Source organism: Tetrao urogallus, assembly GCF_951394365.1.
Source record: "Tetrao urogallus genome assembly, chromosome: 16".
Taxonomy (NCBI): Eukaryota; Metazoa; Chordata; class Aves; order Galliformes; family Phasianidae; genus Tetrao; species Tetrao urogallus.
The window spans coordinates 916,827-939,136 of NC_136829.1; the positions used below are offsets into that span (position 1 = coordinate 916,827).

General features: G+C 53.3%; 3 protein-coding genes across 3 annotated transcripts in view; 2 read left to right on the forward strand and 1 right to left on the reverse strand.

Moving 5' to 3' along the window:
• Positions 1-10,103, forward strand: part of NDRG3 (NDRG family member 3) — a gene marked incomplete at both ends in the record, with an annotated part of 29,764 nt that extends 19,661 nt beyond the window's left edge. Inside the window, 10 exons of the mRNA XM_079543461.1 lie at positions 303-363; positions 1,542-1,628; positions 2,169-2,225; positions 3,407-3,510; positions 3,900-3,965; positions 5,522-5,573; positions 6,897-6,944; positions 7,557-7,592; positions 7,685-7,736; positions 9,925-10,103. Of these exons, the coding sequence (XP_079399587.1) occupies positions 303-363; positions 1,542-1,628; positions 2,169-2,225; positions 3,407-3,510; positions 3,900-3,965; positions 5,522-5,573; positions 6,897-6,944; positions 7,557-7,592; positions 7,685-7,736; positions 9,925-10,103 (742 nt within the window). The remainder of the gene's footprint in view (positions 1-302; positions 364-1,541; positions 1,629-2,168; positions 2,226-3,406; positions 3,511-3,899; positions 3,966-5,521; positions 5,574-6,896; positions 6,945-7,556; positions 7,593-7,684; positions 7,737-9,924) is intronic.
• A 3,906-nt stretch (positions 10,104-14,009) lies between these two features.
• Positions 14,010-16,080, forward strand: SLA2 (Src like adaptor 2; the record flags this gene model as incomplete). Its single annotated transcript, XM_079543214.1, has 6 exons — positions 14,010-14,197; positions 14,291-14,377; positions 14,666-14,769; positions 15,475-15,624; positions 15,716-15,842; positions 15,921-16,080. The coding sequence occupies 6 exons, from the start codon at positions 14,010-14,012 to the stop codon at positions 16,078-16,080; spliced, it is 816 nt and encodes a 271-aa protein (XP_079399340.1).
• A 3,350-nt stretch (positions 16,081-19,430) lies between these two features.
• PHF20 (PHD finger protein 20) overlaps positions 19,431-22,310 on the reverse strand; it is a gene marked incomplete at both ends in the record, with an annotated part of 50,933 nt that continues 48,053 nt past the window's right edge. Inside the window, 2 exons of the mRNA XM_079543487.1 lie at positions 19,431-19,573; positions 21,492-21,675. Coding sequence (XP_079399613.1) covers positions 19,431-19,573; positions 21,492-21,675 — 327 coding nt within the window. The remainder of the gene's footprint in view (positions 19,574-21,491; positions 21,676-22,310) is intronic.

Consider the following 22,310-nt stretch of genomic DNA (forward strand, 5'->3'; position numbering starts at 1 on the left):
TGGATGCGACCGTTCCAGCACCCCCTCTGTCGATGCTTGAAATATCTGATATGCCCACTGAGTTGTCCCAGGGGGCCTGAGTGCCTCCTAACCTGTGTAACTCTGTCTGGTTCTTATGCTGAGATCATTGTCTGCCACATGAGACAATTTATGGCTGCTGAATCATTGCTGGGTCGTTTTGAAAATGAACCATAAGTGAACAGCTGGATACTGTTCAGAGGAGGGGAAAAGCTTTGCCTTTTGGGATGCTTCAGCTGTGAGCTTAGATCAGCCTTACTAATGGTAAAATGCCTGTATTTCAGCTTGAAAAGCTTCATTGGGATTGGGCTGGGAGCTGGCGCATATGTCCTCAGCCGGTGTGCAGTAAGTATCTCTTCATTCCTTGTGGCTTATACAAGCTGGGGTCTTTACTTATCAAACAGACCACGTGTGGGGCATGGGCAAAGTAGCAGTAATTACAGTAGGTGTGCAGGGAGCGTTGTGAGAGCTTCTTGTGTTGAGATGGTTAAATTGGAGCAACTGAAGCTATGTCAGGTATGGAAAGAGAGTAACGTGATGTCTTTGAGACAGCAGAGCCCATCCTGGCTGCTAGAAATGCCAAGCCTGAGAATGATTGGTTGTAAACAAAACACTGAAGGTAGTGCTGTCTTCACAAATACCCTCTGACTGCACTACTGCGTGCTGCTGCCAGTGCTGGGGGCACCAAACAGTTGATCTGGTGATGTTCTGTGGATCAGCACAGATGACGAGTGTGCTTTTCAGTGGAAAGGAGTAGAATTTAGCACTCTACCTTTAGCAAAGAGGCACACTGCCTTTATGTTGTTACTTACTTCTACATTTTTCCCTGATGGAGTATTAGTGAGTACGTAAAATCAGTGGACATGGCCCTGGTATTTACCTGAATCATTCAGTTCTAAAAGCAGACACTGAACTGTGACATTCTCAGTAAAGTTTGTTTGAATTTGTTGAGTGCAGAGAGTTGCTCATGGTTTAGGCCACTAATTGCTTCTTAAAGCCACATGCAGTTGCCCCACTTACAAAGAAATCTCTGCTTTCTATTTCTTATAGTCAGGATTTTGTTAGGGGAGAGCTTAGTTGAGTTTAAGGCACTGATGTTCTTTACTTTTTGTATCTTGTGTAATTTTGAGGCTTAGTAAAGAAATCACTTAAAATCTGGCTCAGTGAAGTGTTAGAAAGCCCTTGTCATGCTACGTGGATTGCAGACCATTGCCTTCTGAGGGGCAGAGTTGTTTCCTTCTGCTTCACTGGTGCTCATCTGTGCACTGGAACAAAGCATGAGCTTCACTAAAATTTCAGCCTTTGAGTGAGCCTAGAGCTTGAAGCTTTTCCCTTCTGTTGGATTGATTGGTTTTGTGTTCACAAGCAGTTCCTAAAGAGACTGTAGGGTTCTGGGATGGCAGGCTGGAGCAGGGGGAGGGGTCTTTTGCCTTGCCTTCCTCTTGCAAGAAACTTGCAGCTGATGCACCTCCCAGTGTGGCTTAAGCCCTCCTTCTGAGTGTGCTTGTGCTCTCTTCCCACAGCTCAGCCACCCGGACCTGGTGGAGGGACTGGTGCTTATTAATGTTGATCCATGTGCAAAAGGCTGGATTGACTGGGCAGCATCCAAGGTGAGATTTTCCAGCCCCTACATACCTTCTCTCCACGGTGCTTAATGAACAGTGGGTAGAGTAAGAAAAGGACTGAGTACAGGAATTTTATGGCCAAAACTGCAAAATCTCATTTCTTTCCACGCTGTGTCCTTGGTCTGGGTGTAGCAGGACCTGTACCATAGAAGCAGGAGTGGGTGTGATCATGTGTGAGTGAGTAATCCTGGTAAACTACGTGAAGATGAGTTGCTTCTGAGCACTGATCTTTCCTCTGATTTAGTACTTGTGCTGTCAGGATTCATCTAGCTGAGTTTGAGCAACTCATTTAATAATTCTGTTATTCTAGCTACCTGAAGCTGTTTAAAGTTCCCACATTTCTGGAGAGTTGTCTGCTGTGTGGTTCTGTGGAGCCGTGTGGGTCCATCCCAAACCTCAGGCATTTGTTTCTCATATCCCTTGAAAAGTTTTCTTTGTTATTTTCTTTACTCTGCAGAGCTGCTTAGAAAGTTGTAATGAAACAGCATTTTCCAGTGCTCTCCCTCATTCATTCTCACTCTTCAGTTTTCAGGCTGGACAACCAACATAGTGGATATTGTCTTGGCACATCACTTTGGACATGTAAGTAACCAACAGGTGTTGATGTTGCCCCTGCATGGGGGGTCCCTCACATGTACCTCTGACTTCTGGATGTTCGTGCTCTGAAGAAGCCCTGGTCCATCAAATAAGGGTTGCCACAGACAGTGTTATCTTCTCTATGTGGCAAGCTTGCATCAGGGTTTTGCATGCTGAGTGGAGCAGGTGCATCCTCCCAATTGCACTGACTTGGCTGTCTCCAGACTCCAGGTGCGGCAAAGAAAGTAGTGCCCCACACTGCCAGCGCTGCACAGCATCTTCCTTTGTGCTGCCCAGGGAAGTGTCTGCAGGAACACGTGGCAAACAGTTCTCTGTAGCCATTGTGAAGGAGTTTGGGCTGTAGGCAGAGGACAGTTTGACTGGGATTGACAGGGGTTATGGCGTGTGTCCAGAACTGCTGCATTTCCTTCCCCTTCAATTTCAGCAGAGTCAAAATAGCCTTTTTGGAAGACTTCAGCTACAACGATGCCTTCTGTCTGGGGTTTGCTGACTCCCAGTCAGCAACATTGCAGGGAAATGGAAAGGATCCATGCCTCATGTGCACAGCATATGACCTGCAGCAAGTTAATCCTTGACATGAAGACCCTGTTATGTCACACATTGGCAGTGAAGGGAGGCAGTTGGCTTCCTCCTGCTTTGAGCACATGCTTTTCTCATCCCTTCATTACGTTAGTGTTTCCCTGCATCCCACACCTTCCCCTCACATTGGAATGCAATTTCTTCACTGAGCTGGGTGTTGGATTAATTCTCCTTTGGTCTCAGTGTTGGCACTTACCTCTAAAGCTTTTCTTCTTTAACATTAAACATGTGGAAAACCTTCCCAAAGCAGAATGATTGGTACCTTTATAAGCATTGCTGAGGCTTAGGAGCTGGTTTAAACCATCTGAAGAAACCTTTATACACCTGCAGCAGCACGTGTGCTGCCATTTGTGAAAGTACAGTCACGTTACCAACACACTGCACTTAGCATTCATTTCCACTCGATGTGACCAAGATACGGTGCAGCCTGCAGCCACTGTCCGGTGGGCTGTTGACCATCACTGAGCAGCGTGTATGGAGACAGTTCGATGCTGCAGTATTTTTATGAACATAATTTCTTATGAATTATTTTTACATGTGAAAAAAAGATGTGTTCCTTATCTTTTTGTTCTTTTGCTTTTACACAGGAGGAGCTGCAGGCAAATCTAGATTTGATCCAAACGTACCGGCTTCATATCGCACAGGACATTAACCAAGATAACCTTCAGCTGTTCCTCACCTCATACAACAGGTACAGGATACTTATTTGTCTGCTGGGTTCAGTACTGCTCCTATACCCATCCTGCTCAGTAGATTTGTTACCATATATATTATTCTGCTGATATTCTTCTGTGGGAAGCTATGTCCTAAGTGTAGCCCTTCAGCTGTAGTCTGGGGCCAAGCTCAGTCTCATACCTGGAAGGCCCTTTCAGACCCCTTTGGGTCTTCTCTCAAGGCATACAGCAAATTTGCCACAGATCCCATTTTCTGGCAGTGGCTACTGGGGCTTGCGCTCATGGTGCGACACAGGGAGTGGTTTTCTGTCACCAGGGTGCTGGAGCCAGCATGCATGGTTGTTTTTTGAATGTCTTGACTGTAAGCCTCTGCTGATCTCATGCATTGTTCTGCTTTGTCTTGCAGTCGCAGAGACCTGGAAATTGAGAGACCAGTGATTGGTGTCAATGAAAATACAGCAAAAACACTCAAGTGAGTTACTGTTAATCAGCCTGGTTAGTTACATGCAGCTCCTTCAACAGAAAAGGTGTTGCTGTTTCTTAGCAAGAGCCCCTCTAGCCCAAGTGCTGGGAGGACAGTCACAAGCTTTGTTGCAGTGCTGTCAGCCAGAGAGGCAGAGAGGTGTCTGGAAGCCCTTTCAGGAAGAACATGATGAGATTCCCCAGAATGTGGGGTTGGAGGAGTAACATATCCACCCAGCAGTCACTGTATTTGCTGAACCATTATTTTGATTATTTTGTGTGAAAAATTAGGCAAGTTTTCAGTTGCTGCTGCCAGTCTTCCCCTGCCCTGCTCTGCTCAGAAAAGTTACCTGCACAGTTCTTGTAGAGGTGGCAATGCAGGCATGGGAGAGTGTGACAGTTCCCACCTTGGCAGTGACTCATGAGTCATAGAGCAGATATTCTGTGCAGTGCCCAGCTGAGAAGGGGCAGACATTGGAGAATTAGTGTTTGCCAGTGCAGGGGATGTATAATTTTCAAGTTTCAAGCAAGAAAGCAAAAAGCGGAAACCACCTCCGGTGTGTGGAATGCATGAAGGCTGCAAATTGCAGTGCTGAGGCAGGATGCCTGGGCTGGGCTAGGGACTGCTGCACAGGCCTGTCATGTGGACTTCTGCTCCTATCAGTCCCAGCAGATGTCTTAGGCATCCACAGCCAAACCCTCTAAATCTTGGTTAACCTGAAAGAGGTGGATTTCCCTGCTTAGTCCCTGCTCTGCCATGCAGGCAGCTGTACACCACAGAGCACTGCCCTCTGAAGTGACTCACAGGGATCTGGAGGCACGTTTCCTGTGAAAGCTGAGGTCCCTTTGCTTATAGACTGGCTTATAGGCCCTCGGGTTCCCAGCCGGTGGAGGTTCTCAGCTGGATCTGAGGCCTGGTACTCTTAGTGTAAGTTCTGCCATCTGGTCCATTGGGGTCTCTAACCCAACCCTTTCTCATCTGTGAATGAATAATACACGTGTAAACTTACAGCCCCTTGATCAGTGGCCTCCTGCGTATGTTTTGCACATTGAATGTTAATTACTCTTCTTGAATTACAGCATGTACCAAAAATGAACATGAAATCACAGATTTGTCAACAGAGGCTTTAGTATCATGTTTTTCAATATAAGTTCTCAGCATCTTTTATGTTTCTTTCATAAATCTGAACCAAAATACAGAGCAGACCAGTAGATAGCCTCAGAGGCAATGCACTCTGTTGGGTGTTGGGTTGTTCTTAAACTGCTAACTTTCAGACATTCACTCCAGAGGCACACTCCCTCTGCTGTCTGGGAGGGTGCTTCTACCAGCCCTGGGTCCATCTTTTAGCACGTGTGCAGCAGCAGTGATAGTTGGTGTGCATGGAGGGGATGTGCAAGCCATGGAGGAGGGTTGGGTGAAAATAAAAAGCTGTGATGTGTTGACATGCAGGGATTTTGCTTAGCATTGTTAACGTTGCATAAGGCTGTTGGTACGCAGACCTCAGCCATCTCAGAGGTCCCTTGGAATCAGTGTAGGTAACATGTTTCTGTTTGGGGTTTTTCCAGGTGCCCTGCCTTGCTAGTGGTTGGTGACAACTCGCCTGCCGTGGAAGCAGTGGTACGTACTCACAAACATAACATTTAACCCAGGGAATATTTAGCAAACAGTCTTACCCAGCAGAGCTTTCAACTTGCCCAGAATTAGCCACAGAAAGTCTCTCTTTGTCCAAAGCTCTTTTTTCTCCCCCCATCTATTGAGAACTGTCAGCCATTGGTGAGAGCTGAGGCTGGGGAGACCTGACAGCCCTGCAGAGCAGCTCTGATCTGAGGATCTGAGTAATAAGAGTACTTGTGCCCCATGTGTCGTGCTTAGCAAGCATTGGAGACCCCTTTCAGGAACTTGTATGTTTCCCTGAGACTTCCAGGGTGCTGCCTGGAGTTCAGTTTTCGATTCATGAGTTGCTGTTCTCCTGCTGTTATACTGAGGGTACTTGAGGTTTAAAGAGAAGCCGTTGTGACTCTGTTGTGGCAGGTAACGTAGAGCTCTGCAAGAGCACCATGTCACAGGGAAACGAACAGCCAGCAGCTTCTCCTTCCTGTTGTTATCTCTATAGACACCAATAACCACTTCCCTCCCAGCACAATTACAATACACAAGATGTGGCATGGCCCAGTGCACAGGGGCTGTGGTGCCCTTTAGGAGTGTGGAGGCCAGGGGCTTGCTGAAGAGGAGAAGTTTCCTTAAGGAACTTGGAAGAATGTAGGAATTTTCTAAAGCAGTAGCTCGGACCTGAGAGTTGTGCATGGAGAACTGATTCAGGACCCTTTCCTCATGGCCTCCTGCCTTTTCACCAGTCTGGAATGTACAGAAATCAGAGACTTTCTCAAAGTTTTGACTTCGCTGGCATGATATCCCTGAGGATTCTCACTGCTTCCCAGCTACAGCTGACAGACCCTATGGTCTTCTGGACCTCCTGCTCTAGAGCTGCTGTTCCTATAGGTCCCTACCTATTCTCTGTTGACAGCAGGACTACACAAAAGAGGTGGCCGTGGCCTCCTTGCCTGGCTGGAGAATTGTGATCTCCTTTCGTGCTGCACAGTTCAGAAGTCTGTTTCTCTCCCAGTCTTGCTGTCAGAGCCCAGGGGAGTCAGATGTTGGGGATGCTTTCCCATTAATTCACATCCCCATCTCCCTCAACACTCATGTTCTATTGCCACAAGGTCCACTTGGATTAGAAGACCTGCCTTTCCTCCCTGCATCTTCATTCACTGTTCCTTTCCTACCTGCTATCTTCTTTCATGGTCAGTCCTTTCTGGCTCTGGAGAAGCTTCTGCTGCTGTAGAAATCCTTTGCCTCTGGTGGTACAGCTGCCCCACGCTTTTCGTCTGACTCTTTGAGTTTCCTGTTGTATTATATACCTCTTTCCTCCATTTATTTTAGGTTGAATGCAATTCACGTCTTGACCCAACCAAAACTACCCTTCTGAAGGTGAGTGCTATTCCTGAATCATCCCAGCCTGCAAAAAGACGTTTGTTGATTTTTTTTTTTGCTGAGCCAGCTCCACTTATGTGTTTGCCTTCCACGTGTTTAGCTTCAGGAGGTTTCTGGACAATCACTTAGAGCTGTGTTCTTCCCCTGGATGGAGACAGACTCAGGAGAAAAGAGTTTGTCATCAGGGGATCCCCGGTTCCCTACTAATCTAATGAGAATTAGCAGAGGTGCCCTGCCTCGACCCTGCTCACTGCCAGCAGCATCACCCCTTTTTATAGCTTTCTACCAGTCCACCCCATCTTCACCTGTAGTCCCTCAGAATTGTAACACACCAGATGTGGGAAGAGCAGCAGGAGGAGCAGATGCTGGGTTACTCCTCAGCTTCTAGAGTATGGGCTGAGATTGCATGGTAGTGCAGCACCCAGGATGCTGAGTTTCTTCAGCAGCGAGCCCCCAGAAGTGCCGCCGGGAATTGCTTTGGCTTTAGAGGTGAAATGTTAAAAAAGTGCCCAGTGTGGCAGTGCAGCCCGGTGGGTGGGGTGGCAGTGCTGGCCCAGTCCTGCAGCTGGGGCAGGACGGAGACTCAGGGTCCTTTTGTTTCCCCTGCAGATGGCTGACTGCGGAGGACTGCCCCAAGTGGTTCAGGTGAGAAACGCCTCCCAGCTTTCCCGTGGGATTTGATTTGTTCCAGGCCCTTCACTTTGCTCACACTAATGCCTCCCTTCCTGTTTCCACAGCCTGGCAAGCTGACTGAAGCCTTCAAGTACTTTGTGCAGGGAATGGGCTACAGTAAGTGGCAAACACAGTTTTCTGGTTTGGAGTGGGTTTATTCTGAGGGGAGCTCAGCGTTTTTGGTCCATCTGAGCCCATTGGCATCTGTGTCCCCACTCATAAGTTAGTGTGGTTGCCAGGACATCCATCCATGCTGGAAAATCAACTACTGCTAACGAGTTAGCAAGCCAGGATTGTTCCCTGATGTGTGTTTAATCCGCACCACCCTTTTTGGGTGGTTGCTGGTGTTGATGAAATGTTGTAAATCTATGTTTGTTGTAGTTCAGAGAAGTGTGCTTGCAAGGACAGCAGATCTTCAGAAATCTTCCGTGCCGCCTTCTCCAAAGGAGAAGGAGTTAGCACAGCCTCATGCTTGTGATGGGTATGTGAGAGTTCTGCCCTGTGGCTCCTCCCCGTGCATGGAGACAGAAGACATTGTGTCCTGAGTTCACTTGCCCTTGGTATTCCAGAGAGTGAGGCTCTCAGGAGAAGAGCTTGGTGCATTCAGTCAACTCTGCCTCCATTGCAGGCCCCTTGGCACAGCTCTGCCTTGCCTGCCAGGGGCTGGGGCTAGAAGGTCCTGTCTGCTGACGGTAGACCTTCAAAAGCTGGAGTTACAGGAGGGTTGGTTCCCATGGCTAGTAACCTCTGAGCATGGTACTGTGGTGCTCCTATTGGCCTCCATGTGGCCAGAGATTCTTGGCCAGCTCGTGGGTGTCAGGCTGAAAGAGAACGGTCCTTTTCCCTAGTGCTGTGTGTAGCTGGCATGAGCACACTGGGACAATCGTGTTCTCCGAGCCTGTCCAGAAGCCCTGGCCCTTTAGAGGAAGATGCAGTGTGAAAAAGGCCCGTTAATCTCACAAGCTTGAGAACATTTCCACGTTCAAGTCTCTTGTGCTCCTAGTGCTAATAGAGTCAGCAAGTGCTGTCATCAGAGCAGGGATGTCAGCAGCACTTTGGGAGTCAGATCTCTTGCCAATAGGATGTGTAGCACAGGGGAAGGATAAGTGGTCATTTTCTACTTCTGGAATTCGTAGCTAGTCCCAGAGCTGTTTTACCAGCTTTGGTTGGCAAGATTGTGCAGGAGTGCTAAGCATGGGCCAGCAGGTCCTCTCCTGAGAGCAGAGCAAAAGCTCAGCAGCTTGTCACCTCTGCAGCTGCATGGACCAACTCTCTGACAGCCTTTCTTGTTTCTTCTGCACATTGGCTGAAGTGGTTGGACGTATCCATGCTGACACTGTAGATGGAAAGTAAAGCCTTGCTCATAGCTGGAATCTGATGCCATCAACGCCAGGAGAGGCAAGAATTTCTGTCCAGTATTGAGAACTGCAGAATAATATTGCAGTTTCCCCACCTCAGGAAAATTCTGTCTCTACTGTGCAGTTGTGTGTTCAGTGGTGGGAAGGTGAGGTCACCAAGTGCACTGCAGCTTCCAGCTAACATCACCAGGGAGATTTGGGCCAGGTACATTTTTGATGAGGTGCTCGTTAGCAGCTGTGTTCTCAAGTAGCGGGAGCTGCAGCGCAGTGTGAGCTGGGAGTGGAAGGGAAAGCAGCCGGGGATCCCAGGAGCAGTGCAGCTGTAGTCACGCTCTGCAACTAATTGGCTCTTTCCTGTATTCGTCCCTTTCCTTGTCTCGTGTTGTTTCCAGTCCCTTATGTGCAGCTCAGCCACCTAAGCACTGAGTCAGGTACCTTCAACTGTGCATCTGCCTTGGCCCAAGTCTGTGTACTGAGTTGAATGATCCTTCGGGTGCACTGCTCCGTCTCAGCATGTCCTGCTGGCCTGCTCTGGGCTAGGCTGATCCATCGTACAGCGTGTTTGCTATGGTTTCTCACCTTTCATTTGTATTTTGTTGACTGTTGCATGATTTCAGTTCTGTGGTTTTCAAGAGTGACAAGACTGACTTTCAAAAGGTCACTTGTACAACAGCTGCCTTGGTTTGCACACACTCACTATGACTGCACCTGCAAATGATCAGTTACATTTCTGGCATTCGCTCACCTTGGACCTTTTGAAATTGGGCCTTAAACATCTTGCTTTAGACGTGCAAAGACTTCGTTTTGGCAGTGAGGAGTGGGTTTTCTTCCTGAGGGTACAGCTCTTCCTGCGCTTACCCAGCAGCACATACTTGGTGACCACGGTACTTGCTCTGAGTCTGCGAGCTTCCTCCCTTTGTAAGTCCTGCTCTTGTTCTCTCTTGCAGTACCAGCAGCCAGTATGACCAGGCTGATGCGCTCACGTACTCACTCCTCTTCTAGCGTGGGCTCTGGGGAGAGCATCCGCAGCCGGTCTCATGCTAGCAACCACGGTGAAGGCAGTGCTGGAACCCCAGACGGAATTGATCTCCAGGATGCACCTCAAACCATGGAAGTGTCCTGTTAAGCAGGAGTCCTTCTTCTGGATTCAGACAATTCCACTCGCCCCACTGAACCCACTCAGAATCTAGCATTTCATACAACGTGGCATTAACTGTTCTCTCTAACTTGTGCATGCCCATCTGAGCTGCCACCTCCTTAGTAGTCTGTACTTGGCATTACTTTGGTCCTTTCTGTATGCCCTTGGTATCGGAGCCTCTTTACAACCCGTTTAACATTCTGCAGTCTTAGTAAATCACGTTACTGTACATGCTGATACCATCTCCTGTCTGTGCTGTATATCAATGCAGATGACAGCCATTGTCTCCCCTGTTCATTTATATATAATTTCTGTGGCTTTGTGAGGTTTTAGAATTGCTTTCTAGTTGTGCTTCTGCTAAAGGACCCTTGTGGTGCAGTCGGAATGGCATCTGTGGGACACGGGAAAGCAAGGCCATGATGCTGTGACGCTCGAGGTGCTGGAGGCAGAGCTGTGCCTGGAGCACGGAGCCCACCAGGAGGTCTTTGTGTTCCAGGACTCGGGGCGTGCCAAGCAGCTGTGGGAAAACCAACGGTCAGAAATACTGTCGTGGTCTCATCTCTGTGTGTGTGTTAAGAAGGAGCAGAGTGATTTCTTACCGGAGCCTCCTGAAAGGGCAAAGCAATTAACAAGTGAACACTAACTGAGGTGCACTATTCATCAGAGTACAAGGGATTAAAGTGCAGCAGCTCTGGCCTCCAGGCTGCCCTTCCTGCAGGGACCCGAGTGCAGTTAAGGCACAGTCACTGTTCTGCCCTGGCACAGGGGGGATCTTTAGCATCAAGTAGGTTGTGGAATGGGCAGCAGTGCCCCTCGCCATCCAGAGATCCCCTATCTCCTGCACTGCCAATTCTGCCTCTCAATGCTGCCGTCCCCAGGCAGCGTGTCTGCACAGGGACTTCACTGAGGCTCAGGCAATGCCAGTGAATGGCAGTGACTGCCATGGGCCGTGTCTGTGTGACTCAGGCCAGCAGTTGAGCAGTGAATGCCTTTGTGCAGGTACTGTTCATTGTATTTGTGGAATTCGCAGTTCTGCTGCCTTTCTGCATCTGTCTGGGTCACTGAGAGCAAGAAGGAAATGCTGCTGTGTGCCAGGGTCTGGCTGTTAATGGGTGAAAAGGGATGAGTGGTCAGGATGCTGCAGGTCTCGATAGACGAGCAAAACATCTGTGCTTAGCAGGTGAGCAGTCCTGACTCACTGGGAGGCAGCTCCCCCGAGGCTCACGCTCATGTTCTGCTCCATTTCAGGTAGGGAATGGGACCGGGAGGCTCTGCCTGAGGGGGACTTTGTACCGGTTATTAAATAAAGCTATAACTGAGTTTCATTGTTACCCTGCCTGCTCACCGTGTTTCTCTTGGCAGGGCCTGCACTGCAGCTGTGAGGCACAGCCCGGCCTGGCAGGGCAGTCCTGGGGGCTGTCCTCAGGCAGGGGTGTCTGCAGGCATCGCTGCGGGTTTGTGCCTGAGTGCACAGAGGAGCTTCCAGCTCTGCCTCTGATCTTCCAGCTGATGGTTTGCCACCCGAAGTTGCCTCCAAAGGCAGCGAGTGCTGCGGCTGTCTGTCCTGCTCGGCAGTTCCTGCCGGGACAAAGCAGGGGGTGCTGCAGAACGCAGGGGAAGCCCTGCTGGCTCTGTAACTGTGTGCATCCAGCCAGGTGCGCACGGAGCGGTGCTGAGAACAGCCGTTCATCTTCTGCTTCTCAGATCCAGTTTCTGCTCTCAAGATGACAGCCTGCTTGTGCTCACGGGGAGCACCTGGGGCTGAGAAGCGGTGAAGCTTTTGGTCTCAGGTTGGTCCCGGTGCCGCGGCTCTGCCTGGGGTGGGCTCCGGTTCACACGTGGGGAACTCCCACTGAGATGCAGTGTTTTCCAGAAGTACAAAGTGTCTGAAAGGTGAGAAACAGCAGGAGCTGCCCGGCAGGGTGAGTGTGAGGTCTGGTCGGGGGAGGGCAGGCCGAACCTTTGGGTGCCAGGTGAAAAAAAATTCATCCCTGCTGATTGCAAGTGCCCACTGTGTAAGAGGAGTTGCAGCAGGCATCGCTGCCGGGTGCTGCACCGAGGGCAGCGGCACGTAGAAGTGATTCCTCCCCGAGATCCCACATGAAAATACAGACTGAAGGGAACACAAACACAGCATTAAATGAGCTAAAGGAAAGAACCGCACTGCGGAGCTGTGCGTGGTGCTGGTGGGATGGAGCCCGGGAGAGCGAACGGATGGGAGGATTTCGGCATTTTGAAAGGGAGATGAGGAAGAAGGGAGCTTCGCTGCCGTGGCTGCTGAAGGGCACGGCTCTGCCGGGGCTCCGCAGGGCTGCGCGGTGGATCCCGGGCCGTGCCGCTTCGCCCTGCGCCGCCGGGCAGCGCTCCGTGACGGGGGCAGCAGAACAGCGGGGGCGATGCCGCCCGGGACGCTCCGTGTGGGCGCTGATGGGCGCTTTTCCTTCTGATTCAAGCCGTGCGAGCGCCGCAGCCCCGGGCGGGAGGTGGGGAAGGACGTCTGGCCACGGGGGCTTTCGAGACACGGCAGCGACTCCGGTGGCGGCTTCAAGGAGGAAGCTGGAGTGACCGCAGCAGCTTCTTCCCCCCAACGCATCTGTTATCGTAACTCCGTGGGGAACCGATAGAGGTGGGTGGGTGCGGGGCCCTTCTCCTCCGCCGGACCTGAGGCTGCGTCCTGGACCGCCCCGCGGCTCCCTCTGCCTCCAGCTGCCGCTCCGCTCACGGCACCGGAGACGCGCCGCGCTGCCGCACCCGCTCAGCGCTCAGCCCTCAGCCCGGCCCGCGTGCCGCCGGCGCTGCACCGGCTCTGACCAAGCGGAGCGGAGCGAAGCGAAGCCCAAAGCCCTCCGGGGGCGCGAGGCCGAGCAGCGGCCGCTTTCGTATCCGCGCCGTTCTTTTTCCGTGCGCATTTCACACCGACACGGCGGTTTGCGATTGACCAGAAACTGTCAGAGCACAACCGGCGGATGTGAGCGCGGCCGGGGCAGAGAGCGGCGCCGGGGGCAGCGGGACCCGTTTGCGCTTTGCCCGCGGTCGCGCCGTTCCGTAGCGCCGTCCCAGCGGCGGCCGCCGGCCCTCCCGCACACGGCGGGGCTGCGCTGCGCGGCGGCTCCGAGCGAAAAGGAGAACGGCGCGGCGCCGCGCTGCAACCGGCACAGGAAGCGCCGCAGCCGCCTGGAAGAGCCCGGCCTCTTCGCTTCGCACCGCTGCGGCCGGTCGCAGCCCCGCGTCCGAACGCCGGGATGCTCGGCGCCCGCCCGGCCCCGAGGAGCCCGGCGCGATGGAGGCGGCCGTGAGCGGCAGGTAGGCGGGTGATCCTGGGTGGGTGACAGCGGGAAGTGCGGGCTCAGATCGCGGGGTCGGGTCACGGAGAGGCTCTGGCCGTGCCTCCCCACGGGCAAGAAGCCCACGTGCGGTGCTGCGCGGAGAAGGGAAGCGCAGGAGCCCCGCTCCCCTCGGCGCCGGCGGCTCGGAGCACCGGGCGGCCCAACTTCCAGGGGATCCCGGGACGGCGTGGGGTGGCAACGTGGGCCGCCCGTCCCCAGAGCCCCCCGCCCGCCGCGGCCGCAGCTCCCCAGGGATCGTACCGGGGCCGAGGCCGTTTCCTCGAAGGACTCCCGGGGGAGCTCGGCCCCGTCCCGGGGCTCCCCTGCCCCGCCCGGCTCGGAGCCGCTGTGCCGGGGATGGGACGCTGACGCCGCAGCGTCTGGGATGGGAGCCCGCAGCCCTCAGCCCGATGTGGGCACCGTGGTGTGTGTGGCTGCGGGTCCAGGCCCCTCTGCCCTCCGCCACGGACGCGGCCGGGGCCGGGCCGGGCTCCGTCCTTCCCTTCCAGCCGGTGGGGCCCACAGGCGGGGGCCGGGACTGCGTGCTGACCCCGCAGTGCGGCGAGGGATGGGGATCCTGCCCAGCCGGGAGAAGCCGCTCAGCGCCGCACCATTGGCCGCCGTCCCCGCGCCGTCCCCACTTCCCACACAGGCAGCCCCGGGCGGATTCCAGGCTCTCGCCCTGTGTGATTTCCCCTCCGGGACGGGCGCGACTGCTGTGCTGAGAATGGGCGAGCAGATCCGCGTCCTCTCTGAGTAAGTCCTGCACCCAGCGGGCCCTGCTGGCACCCATCCCCGAGTCCGTAGGGATCCCCTGCCCGCAGGACATTGTGTCCCCCTTCCCTGCAGGGATGGGGAGTGGTGGCTGGTGGCATCCCAGGTGTCTGGCAAAGAGTGCCTCATCCCCAGCAGCTGCGTGGCCAAAGTGCGGCACAGGTGGGTGTCAGCCCAGGGCGACACGTGGGGGGCTCAGCCGGGACACCCCAAACTCCTGGCTTGTCCCAAGGACAAACCGCAGCTGCTGCACCTGCGCCTCCAGGCCCATTGCTGGCATCAGAGCTGAGCTTGGGGATGTGACAACGGTGTCCCAGTCCCAATGCCCCATACTTGAATCCCGGTGCCACACAGCCCACGGGCATTTCCGCGGGGCCGCCTGTCCCTGTCTCTGTCCCCATCCCTGGGACAGAAGGTGCATCAGCTCTGCCACTGCCCGCTGCCGTGCAGGTGGCTGTACGAGGGCGTGAGTCGGGAGAAAGCGGAGGAGCTGCTGCTGCTGCCAGGCAACCACAGCGGAGCCTTCCTGATCCGTGAGAGCCAGACCCGGAGAGGTGAGCATGGCCTGCAGGGCTGGGGATGGGAAGCCACAGGGCGAGTGGAATGGGGCACAGGCAGGATCCTTGGGATGGAGTGGGACAGGACAAGACAGAAGCATCCAGCAGCACTGCTGCACACGGGACAGAGCTGGGCCCCTGAAAACACCCCAGAACCCGTGCAAGCTCCTGCCAGGGCCCATCCCTGCGCCCCTTCCTCAGCATAAGGAGTTTCCCAGACCCTCCACACCATGTGCCAAGAGCCAGGCCCAGAGCGAGGCTGCTCTGCCACCACACCGGGTGGCATTGGATTGACCTGCTCAGCCGCTTCCTGCTGCCACTGCTCTGCTCTGTGCTGCACCTCTTCCTCTACCAAAGGGCCCCGACGAACCAACAAACCAGCTTCCTGCAGCCGCTGGTTAAGCGGGGAGGCTCAGCCTCAGAGATGAAAGGGGCCCTGCTTGTGGCACAGAGCCCCACAGCAACTACGAGGGGACACAGCTGGGCACCCCCAGGCTGAGCCCTTCTCCTGGCAGCTCTGCCACGCAGCACTCACACTGCTGCCATCCTGGTGCTGCGGGAGGGGAGCACTGGACAGTGCCCATCCTGGCAGCCCCACATCCCCGAGCTGTGGGTGCTCCCACTGATAAAAGCGAGGCTGTTGGAGCCGAAGGCTGAGTGGGGCTGCAGGCAGCTCAGCCCCGCACCCCGCACACCCCGCAGGTGGTTTCTCACTGTCAGTGCGGCGCACTGAGCTCGCCTCATGGGATGCAGTCACACATTACCGCATCCACTGCCTGGAGAACGGCTGGCTCTACATCTCGCCCCGCCTCACCTTCCCCAGCCTGCACGACCTCGTGGACCACTACAGCGGTAAGGAGCAGCAGAGATCGGCCCGGGGCCAGCGCCTGCATGTGCCTGCAGGTTGGTGCAGCACTGTGCTGACGCTGCCGTCCCCACGCAGAGTGCGGGGAGGGTCTGTGCTGCACCCTCAGGGAGCCCTGTGTCACGGAGGCGGCAAAGGCAGTGCCTGCCCTGGTCCGGCCCGCCGTGGTGAAGAAGCCAACGCTCAACTGGGACAAGATTGACAGGTGGGGGCAGCCGTCTGTGGGGGCTGCGGTCCCCCTGGGGCTGGGCGCTGCTCACTGACCACCCCGTCCTCCCCACAGCTCCGTCCTGCTCTCAGAGGCTGTGCCACCTCCGGGGGAGGGAGAGGAGGACTCCCCCATCAGCCTGGGCCTGCGGGAAGCCATCAGCTCCTACCTGCTGCTGACCGATGGCGTGGATACAGAGACCAGCCCTGTGGGGAAGGGGGCGAAGAGCAGCTGAGGACGCAGCCGCCACAGCCCGGGGATGGGCACCCACGCCTGCCCCACCGTGGGCTGCTGGGCCCTGAGCAGCACTCAGAGGGCACAGGCTGCAGCCCTGCAGTGAGGGCACATGGCTGGCGGTAGCCACGCTGACAGCGGTGCAGCTTCTGCAGGAACTGGGACAGAGCCCAGGGCTGGGGCTGAACCCATGCAGAGGCTCGGCCCCACAAGCTCCAGGCCCCACAGCACACGTGGGCCTCCATGCAGCACAGAACCTGGGCCCCAAGAGCCCCTCAACATGACTGGAGCAGCCCTGCCCCACAGCAGAGGCAGGAAGCCGCCCTTACCTCACCCCACAGACACGTTTAAAGCTTTAACTCACCCATTAAACAGGATCACGCAGGGCACACAGCAGCACCCGTTTGCAATCTCTTAATTAAAGGTTACAGGGGGGTAAATTCAGCACCACCGCGCTGAGGCACACAGAGCAGCCCTGCAGCTCGGGCAGCCTTTGCTTTAACCAAAGTTAGGTTGGAGGACCAACCCAACTCGAGGACCACTTGGGAGCAGGGACAGCGCGGCAGTGCCACACCAAACCCAGCAATGCTGTAAACACATCAGCGCAGCGCCACAGCTGACAGCAGCCCCCCATTGCACACAGCAGCGGCACGGGGCCTGGAAACCTCTGCTCTACCCTTTTTCAGAGCTCACAGAGGCTGCTGTGGCAGCACCCGACCCACTTCCTGCCCCCGCCACGCTCCGCTCTCCCCATTTTCATGTCTCACTGCTGGGCTCACGCAGCCCCCGCGCACTCTCGGTTCCCCAGGTGCAGCCCAGGCAGGGGTTTCCTCAGGCCCCGCTCAGCTCTGCCCCCTTCTGCTCCCATCACCCAGATCTCATCTCCCCCGTCCCCCTGGATTTTAAATACACGAAAGGAATGCTGCAGGCCAAGGAGCCGTCGCTACACAGCTCATCATCCACACAGCGGCAGCAGGCTTCCCAGATGCCGTTTGAGTGGTTTTGACCACAGACACAAAGAAAACCACAGTTATTTTATTGAGTCGTTAATTGAAACAAAGACATTGCTAAGACTTAACCAACAAAAACCTATTTATTTATTCCAAACACCAAGATACAGAAGTTTTCAAGTTTTGCAAATATTGCTCCAAAGCAAAATCCTATATACAGCGCCCTCAGTTCTAATAGTGCATAAACAAAGACAAATACGTATCCACAGTGCAATGTTTGCTCATTTCATCAAGGCTCCACGTTGCATTCACTTACCAGTGATTCAAAGAACACAAAGGTGACCTGCCAGATGCCACGGCCGGCCCAGGCTACGAAATAACAATGCGGAAACTTACAGAAACAGGGACAAAATGAATCCAAAGCACAATAAAGAACCTTTCCTGAACATGAGAAACGCTAGTCTAGTTTAAATAAATACTTCCAGCCTTTACCTGCGAGGGCTTCTGGCTGCACTACAGGAGAACCAGCTCAGGCTCTGCCGCCTCCCACCCCTCAGAACAGCCCTTTCTCCCCCGTCTCCTCAGCACTGCCCTGAGTGAAAGCGCAGCCGAGGCACAGCAAGCAGCTCAGCTCCGAGCAGAGCCGCCAGCTCAGGAGCTGCTCCCAGCCTCCCAGCACAGCCGTGTGCTGCACGATGCTCACCCACCAACCCCGTGGAAGCACCTGCTGCAGGTCTCACAGGTTCCCCTTCCTGGCCCTTCTCCCCACAGCCCCCTTCCTGCCTGCACTGCACTGCTGGGCTGCCCTGCCCCATGGCACCCGGGAGCTGGGGCTCACAGCAGCAGTGCGGCAGCCCAGCACTGCACCCATCTTCAAAGGGTGAAGCGGATCCTCAATGCCACATAAGCCTTATTCTGTGTTACAGAGCAGTTCATCTTTCTGCTGTACGTGTGTTGTGCTCATCGTGTACCAGCCGTGCTATGAAACAGAGACAATTACTCCCTGAATGACTCCTTGCACAAAGCTGCAGCAACTACCCGGAGAAGCCCTGTTACCTCACCTTCTGCAGGGACTGATTAGAACATTCCCTGTGTAGATAATGTTGCAATTATTACTGTAGGAGTTTCCACAGTAAATCATTACCATTTGCAGTAAGTGAGCACGATGGGCTCAGTGCAGCTTCAATCCACCCTCGGCAGCACCGTCACACAGTGCAGCTCTTTTAGGATGCCCTCTCCATGGGAAAACACCCTCGCCGTTCTGTACAGTGACCCCAGCTGTGGCAGGAAGGAAAGCAAAGCTGCAGTGCTGCTGCTGGAGCGCTGATCCACAGCAGAAAGGCTCCTGATGCCTCTGACAGAACAGCACTGCCTCAAGGACTGCACAACGCACCTGAATCCACACAGCATCTTCACCTTGCTTCACAGAGTAACACAGACCAGGACACCAAAACGTAAGCAGGAAAGGGAACTCGCAAACACACACTGTTAAGATAACAACCCACTCAGTGCCTCTCAGGACAGCACCTCATGCATAGATCTCGAGGCTTTATTTACACAAATATAAAACAAACTGATTCCCAAAACCGCACATTCATGGTAAGTCTTTACAGTGAACACGTCCCGAGTGCTGAAAAAAGTCTACACTTCAAAATAGAACCGGAATGGCGACTATTAACAAAGGGAAAGGCCACACGACGCCCTCTGCAGCCCCTCCTCCCCCTGCAGAGCAGCAGGGCAGGCAGCTCAGCCCCAGCACTGTGAGAGAGACAAGGTCAGAACCCAGAACAGCCATTCATCCCAAATGTGAGTGCAGCGCACGGCGCTTCTGCTGCGCTGCCTGCTGTGCCAGGCGCTGCCTGGGCTCCTGGCCGCCCTCCACGTGGCAGCCCAAAGCTGGGAGCCAGGCATGCATACTTACTAGGTCTGAAAAACGTTATAACATTTCCTAATGATTAAATACAGTGTGCATTACGCATAAACCAGAAGGAATAAAACATGACACAAGTCACTGAAACTATGCGGAGTTATTTACAACCTCTGTCAACTGAACATTTTTGGCTCTTAGAACTCTGTTCTTCAGTGGCACAGCTTTAGTCAGTTTAATCACGAGAAGTCTACCTCTTCATGAGCAACTTGTAAGGAGTGAAAATTTGAGTATAATTTAATCAACCAACACCCAACCTTTGAAGACAACAGTATTAACCTCCTCCATTCCCAACAGCCCCGGAATCAGGAGATAAAATAACCTTCTGGCCGTTCTTTGAGCAGCGCCTCTTTGCAAATCCCTGAAGTCAATCTGCACCACATGCAACCAGCATGCTAACCTCACTTAAATACACACAGCTCTCCAGCCGGACGCCCGACGCCGTGCTTTTTGCAGTCCCAGCACTCCCTGGTCTCACGTGGAGCAGCACAGTGCGATCTGCTGCACCTTGCTGAGGTCCGTGATCAGCTGCTTTATGCAGTGCTTGAGCTGCGGGAGGCGGGCGAGTGGCTCGGGTGGCTCCAACTCCCCCGTGTAATCCAGCCAGCTCTCCAGAACTGCCAAGAGAAACAGAAGGGACATTCCTTCAGTTCCCACATAGGTTGCTCTGAGCCACAGAACGAGTTCTTTACATCCAGCATCAACCTTGAGAAACGCAGGCACAGATGTAACAGCGCTGAGATGCCACAGAGCGACTCCTGCTATCCATCATTAGGAAGAGCTTTTGATACTAAACAACCAATTCAACGTTGAAGGGAAGTTTTAAAGGACAAAACCCAGATGTTCCCAGGAGAAAGTAGCGAGAGACGACACCACGTGGTGCTAGGAAGATCATACTATTGGAATGCCTTATGATGGGATCTTAAAAGAACTGACTGGTAATATAAAGAACTGCAGTCTCTGAGACCATCGGCTCCAGAAATCGGTGCAGACAGACACCTTCTGCAGGAAGCAGGAGAGGTGGTGTGCAAGGAGGGGCCTGAAATCAAGGAGCACCCAGAGCAGGAGGGGTTGGAAGTGCTGGCACAGTCAGAAAGCAGTGGCAGAACTGCTATCGCAGAAATGTGGTGCAAGAAACTGCACAGCTGGAGCACCAAGATGGAGGGCTACAAGCTTTAAGAGAAAGGCAGGGCAGGAGGGGCCAGCGAGCCGCCCTCCATGCTAAGAGGTGGGCAGACTGCAAAGGGCTGCCTCTGAGGAACAGCCATGCTCGGGTCAAGAGTTTGTGGGTTAAAAACCAGGAGCTCAAAGGGCATCTGGCAGTTGGGTCAACTGTGGGCACCTGATCAGATGGAGCCTGAGGATGAAGCCTTCTTGCTCCAGCTAAAATAGGCATCACACTTTTTCAGTCTCTCATCCCAATGAGAGATTTCAACCACCCAGTGCCTCTGCTGGGACAGCAGCACAGTGGGCTGCAAGCAATCCAGGAGACTCCTGGGCTGCGTGTAGGACAACCTGCTGGTGCAGGTATTGGACAGACCAACCAGTGCTGAAGCACTAAGAGAACCGGTGCTCACCAGTGTAAAATAAATCATTAGTGAGGTTCAGATCAGAGTTTGTCTGCGGTGCAGCAATCATGGTGTGAGGGAATTCAAGATCAAGGAGTATGGGCCTGGCAAGAAGTAAAGACAGGGCCCTGAACTTCAGAAGATCCAGCTTCCAGCTGGTTAAAGAATTATTGGATGAAATCCCCTAGGAAGCTGTCCTCAGGGGCAGAGGAGCCAAGCAGAGCTGGCACCTCTTAAGGACGCCAGCCTGAGAACACAACAGCTCTCCATCCCCCAGGGTAAGGAATCAGGCAGAGGAGGCAGGAAACCAGCAGGCTGAGCAGGGACACACTGCTCAAAGTGAGGGGTAAGAAGGAAATGTGCAGGCAGAGGAAGCAGGGAGGCGTGCTGGGCAGAGCAGAGGGATGTTGTCTGGATGAACAGAGATAGGATGAGCAAAGCCAAGGCACAGATGGAACTGCACTTGGTGAGGGATGTGAAAAATAAGGCAGTAAACTGGTCAGAAGAGTGAGGTCAAGGAGAGCGTGTCCCTTCTGCCCACACCCTTCAATAAAAGAGAAAGGAGAACTGTCTGCAATAGACTAGGAGAACATTGGAGAGGCCATACAGAAGAGGGCAGAACAGCCAGCAAGCCCCAAAGAACAGCAAAGCTTGGAGACACAGAAGCACTATGGAAAATGACAACAAAAACAAGACATGAAAAACATTCCAGTACATCATCTGATGCAAGTATTCAAGTATGCAAGCAGGATTTTTTATTCAAATTAAATTCTTCATGGTATTAATTTGATCTTCAATTTTGTTTTCAAACCTTCCAAGCACCACAAGTGTCTGCTTTCTATTACTCAATGCAGTCCATCTCACAGCTTAACGCTCATCACTCTGTAGGTCTGCAGAAGTAAATCTACAGACAGATCTTTTTTTGAACAAAATGCAGGGTTTTTTTTAATAGAAAAATGCTACTTACCGTCTAGCTCCTTCTCAATGAAATCCATCCTGTGTATGACTTCATCTTGCAGGGATTCCACATGAGCTAAAAGATTAAGCTGCCACTGCAGCTGTGAGTTCACAACTCCTTCTTTGTCCTTTTCCAGCAGTTTCATTTCAATAGCTTCCTCCGGAGAGGCTTTCTTAGACGCAGGTTCTCTAACCTAGCAGAAATACAAATGACATGTCAATATTTGTAAGTGAGGTAGAACTGGTGAGGCAGGCTGTCTGGGTGACCCAGGCTAATGGCTTCACAAATTTTAGGCTAGCAGGAGACAGAGAGACACAAAGAAAAGAGAATATGGAAATGTGAAGGCAGTTTAGGCAAGAGCAGATCAACAACAGACCCTCATAGTTCTTTTGTTAAGACCTCATCTCTGCAGCTTCTCCAGCACCTCATTCTGGGAAGGTAACACTGAGCTATAAGGGACACTTGCAGCTTGCTTCCTGCAAACTTCCTGCTGGAAGACACTGCACTAAACCTGCGTGTCCAGGAAACGCCACAGATTTTCCTTTAAACAGAGTCACAGAAACACCAAGGTTAGAAAGGACCTACAAGATCATCCAGCCCAACCATCCACCCATCACCAATAGCTCTCACCAAACCATGTCCCTCAACACAAAATGCAAACGTTCCTTGAACACCTCCAGGGTTGGTGACTCCACCGCCTCCCTGGGCAGCCCATTGCAGTGCCTGACCACCCCAGTATTTCCTAACATCCAGCCTAAATCTCCCCTGGAGCAGCTTGAAGCCATTGCCTCTGTTCTATCACTGTTACAGGAGACAAGAGCCGACCTC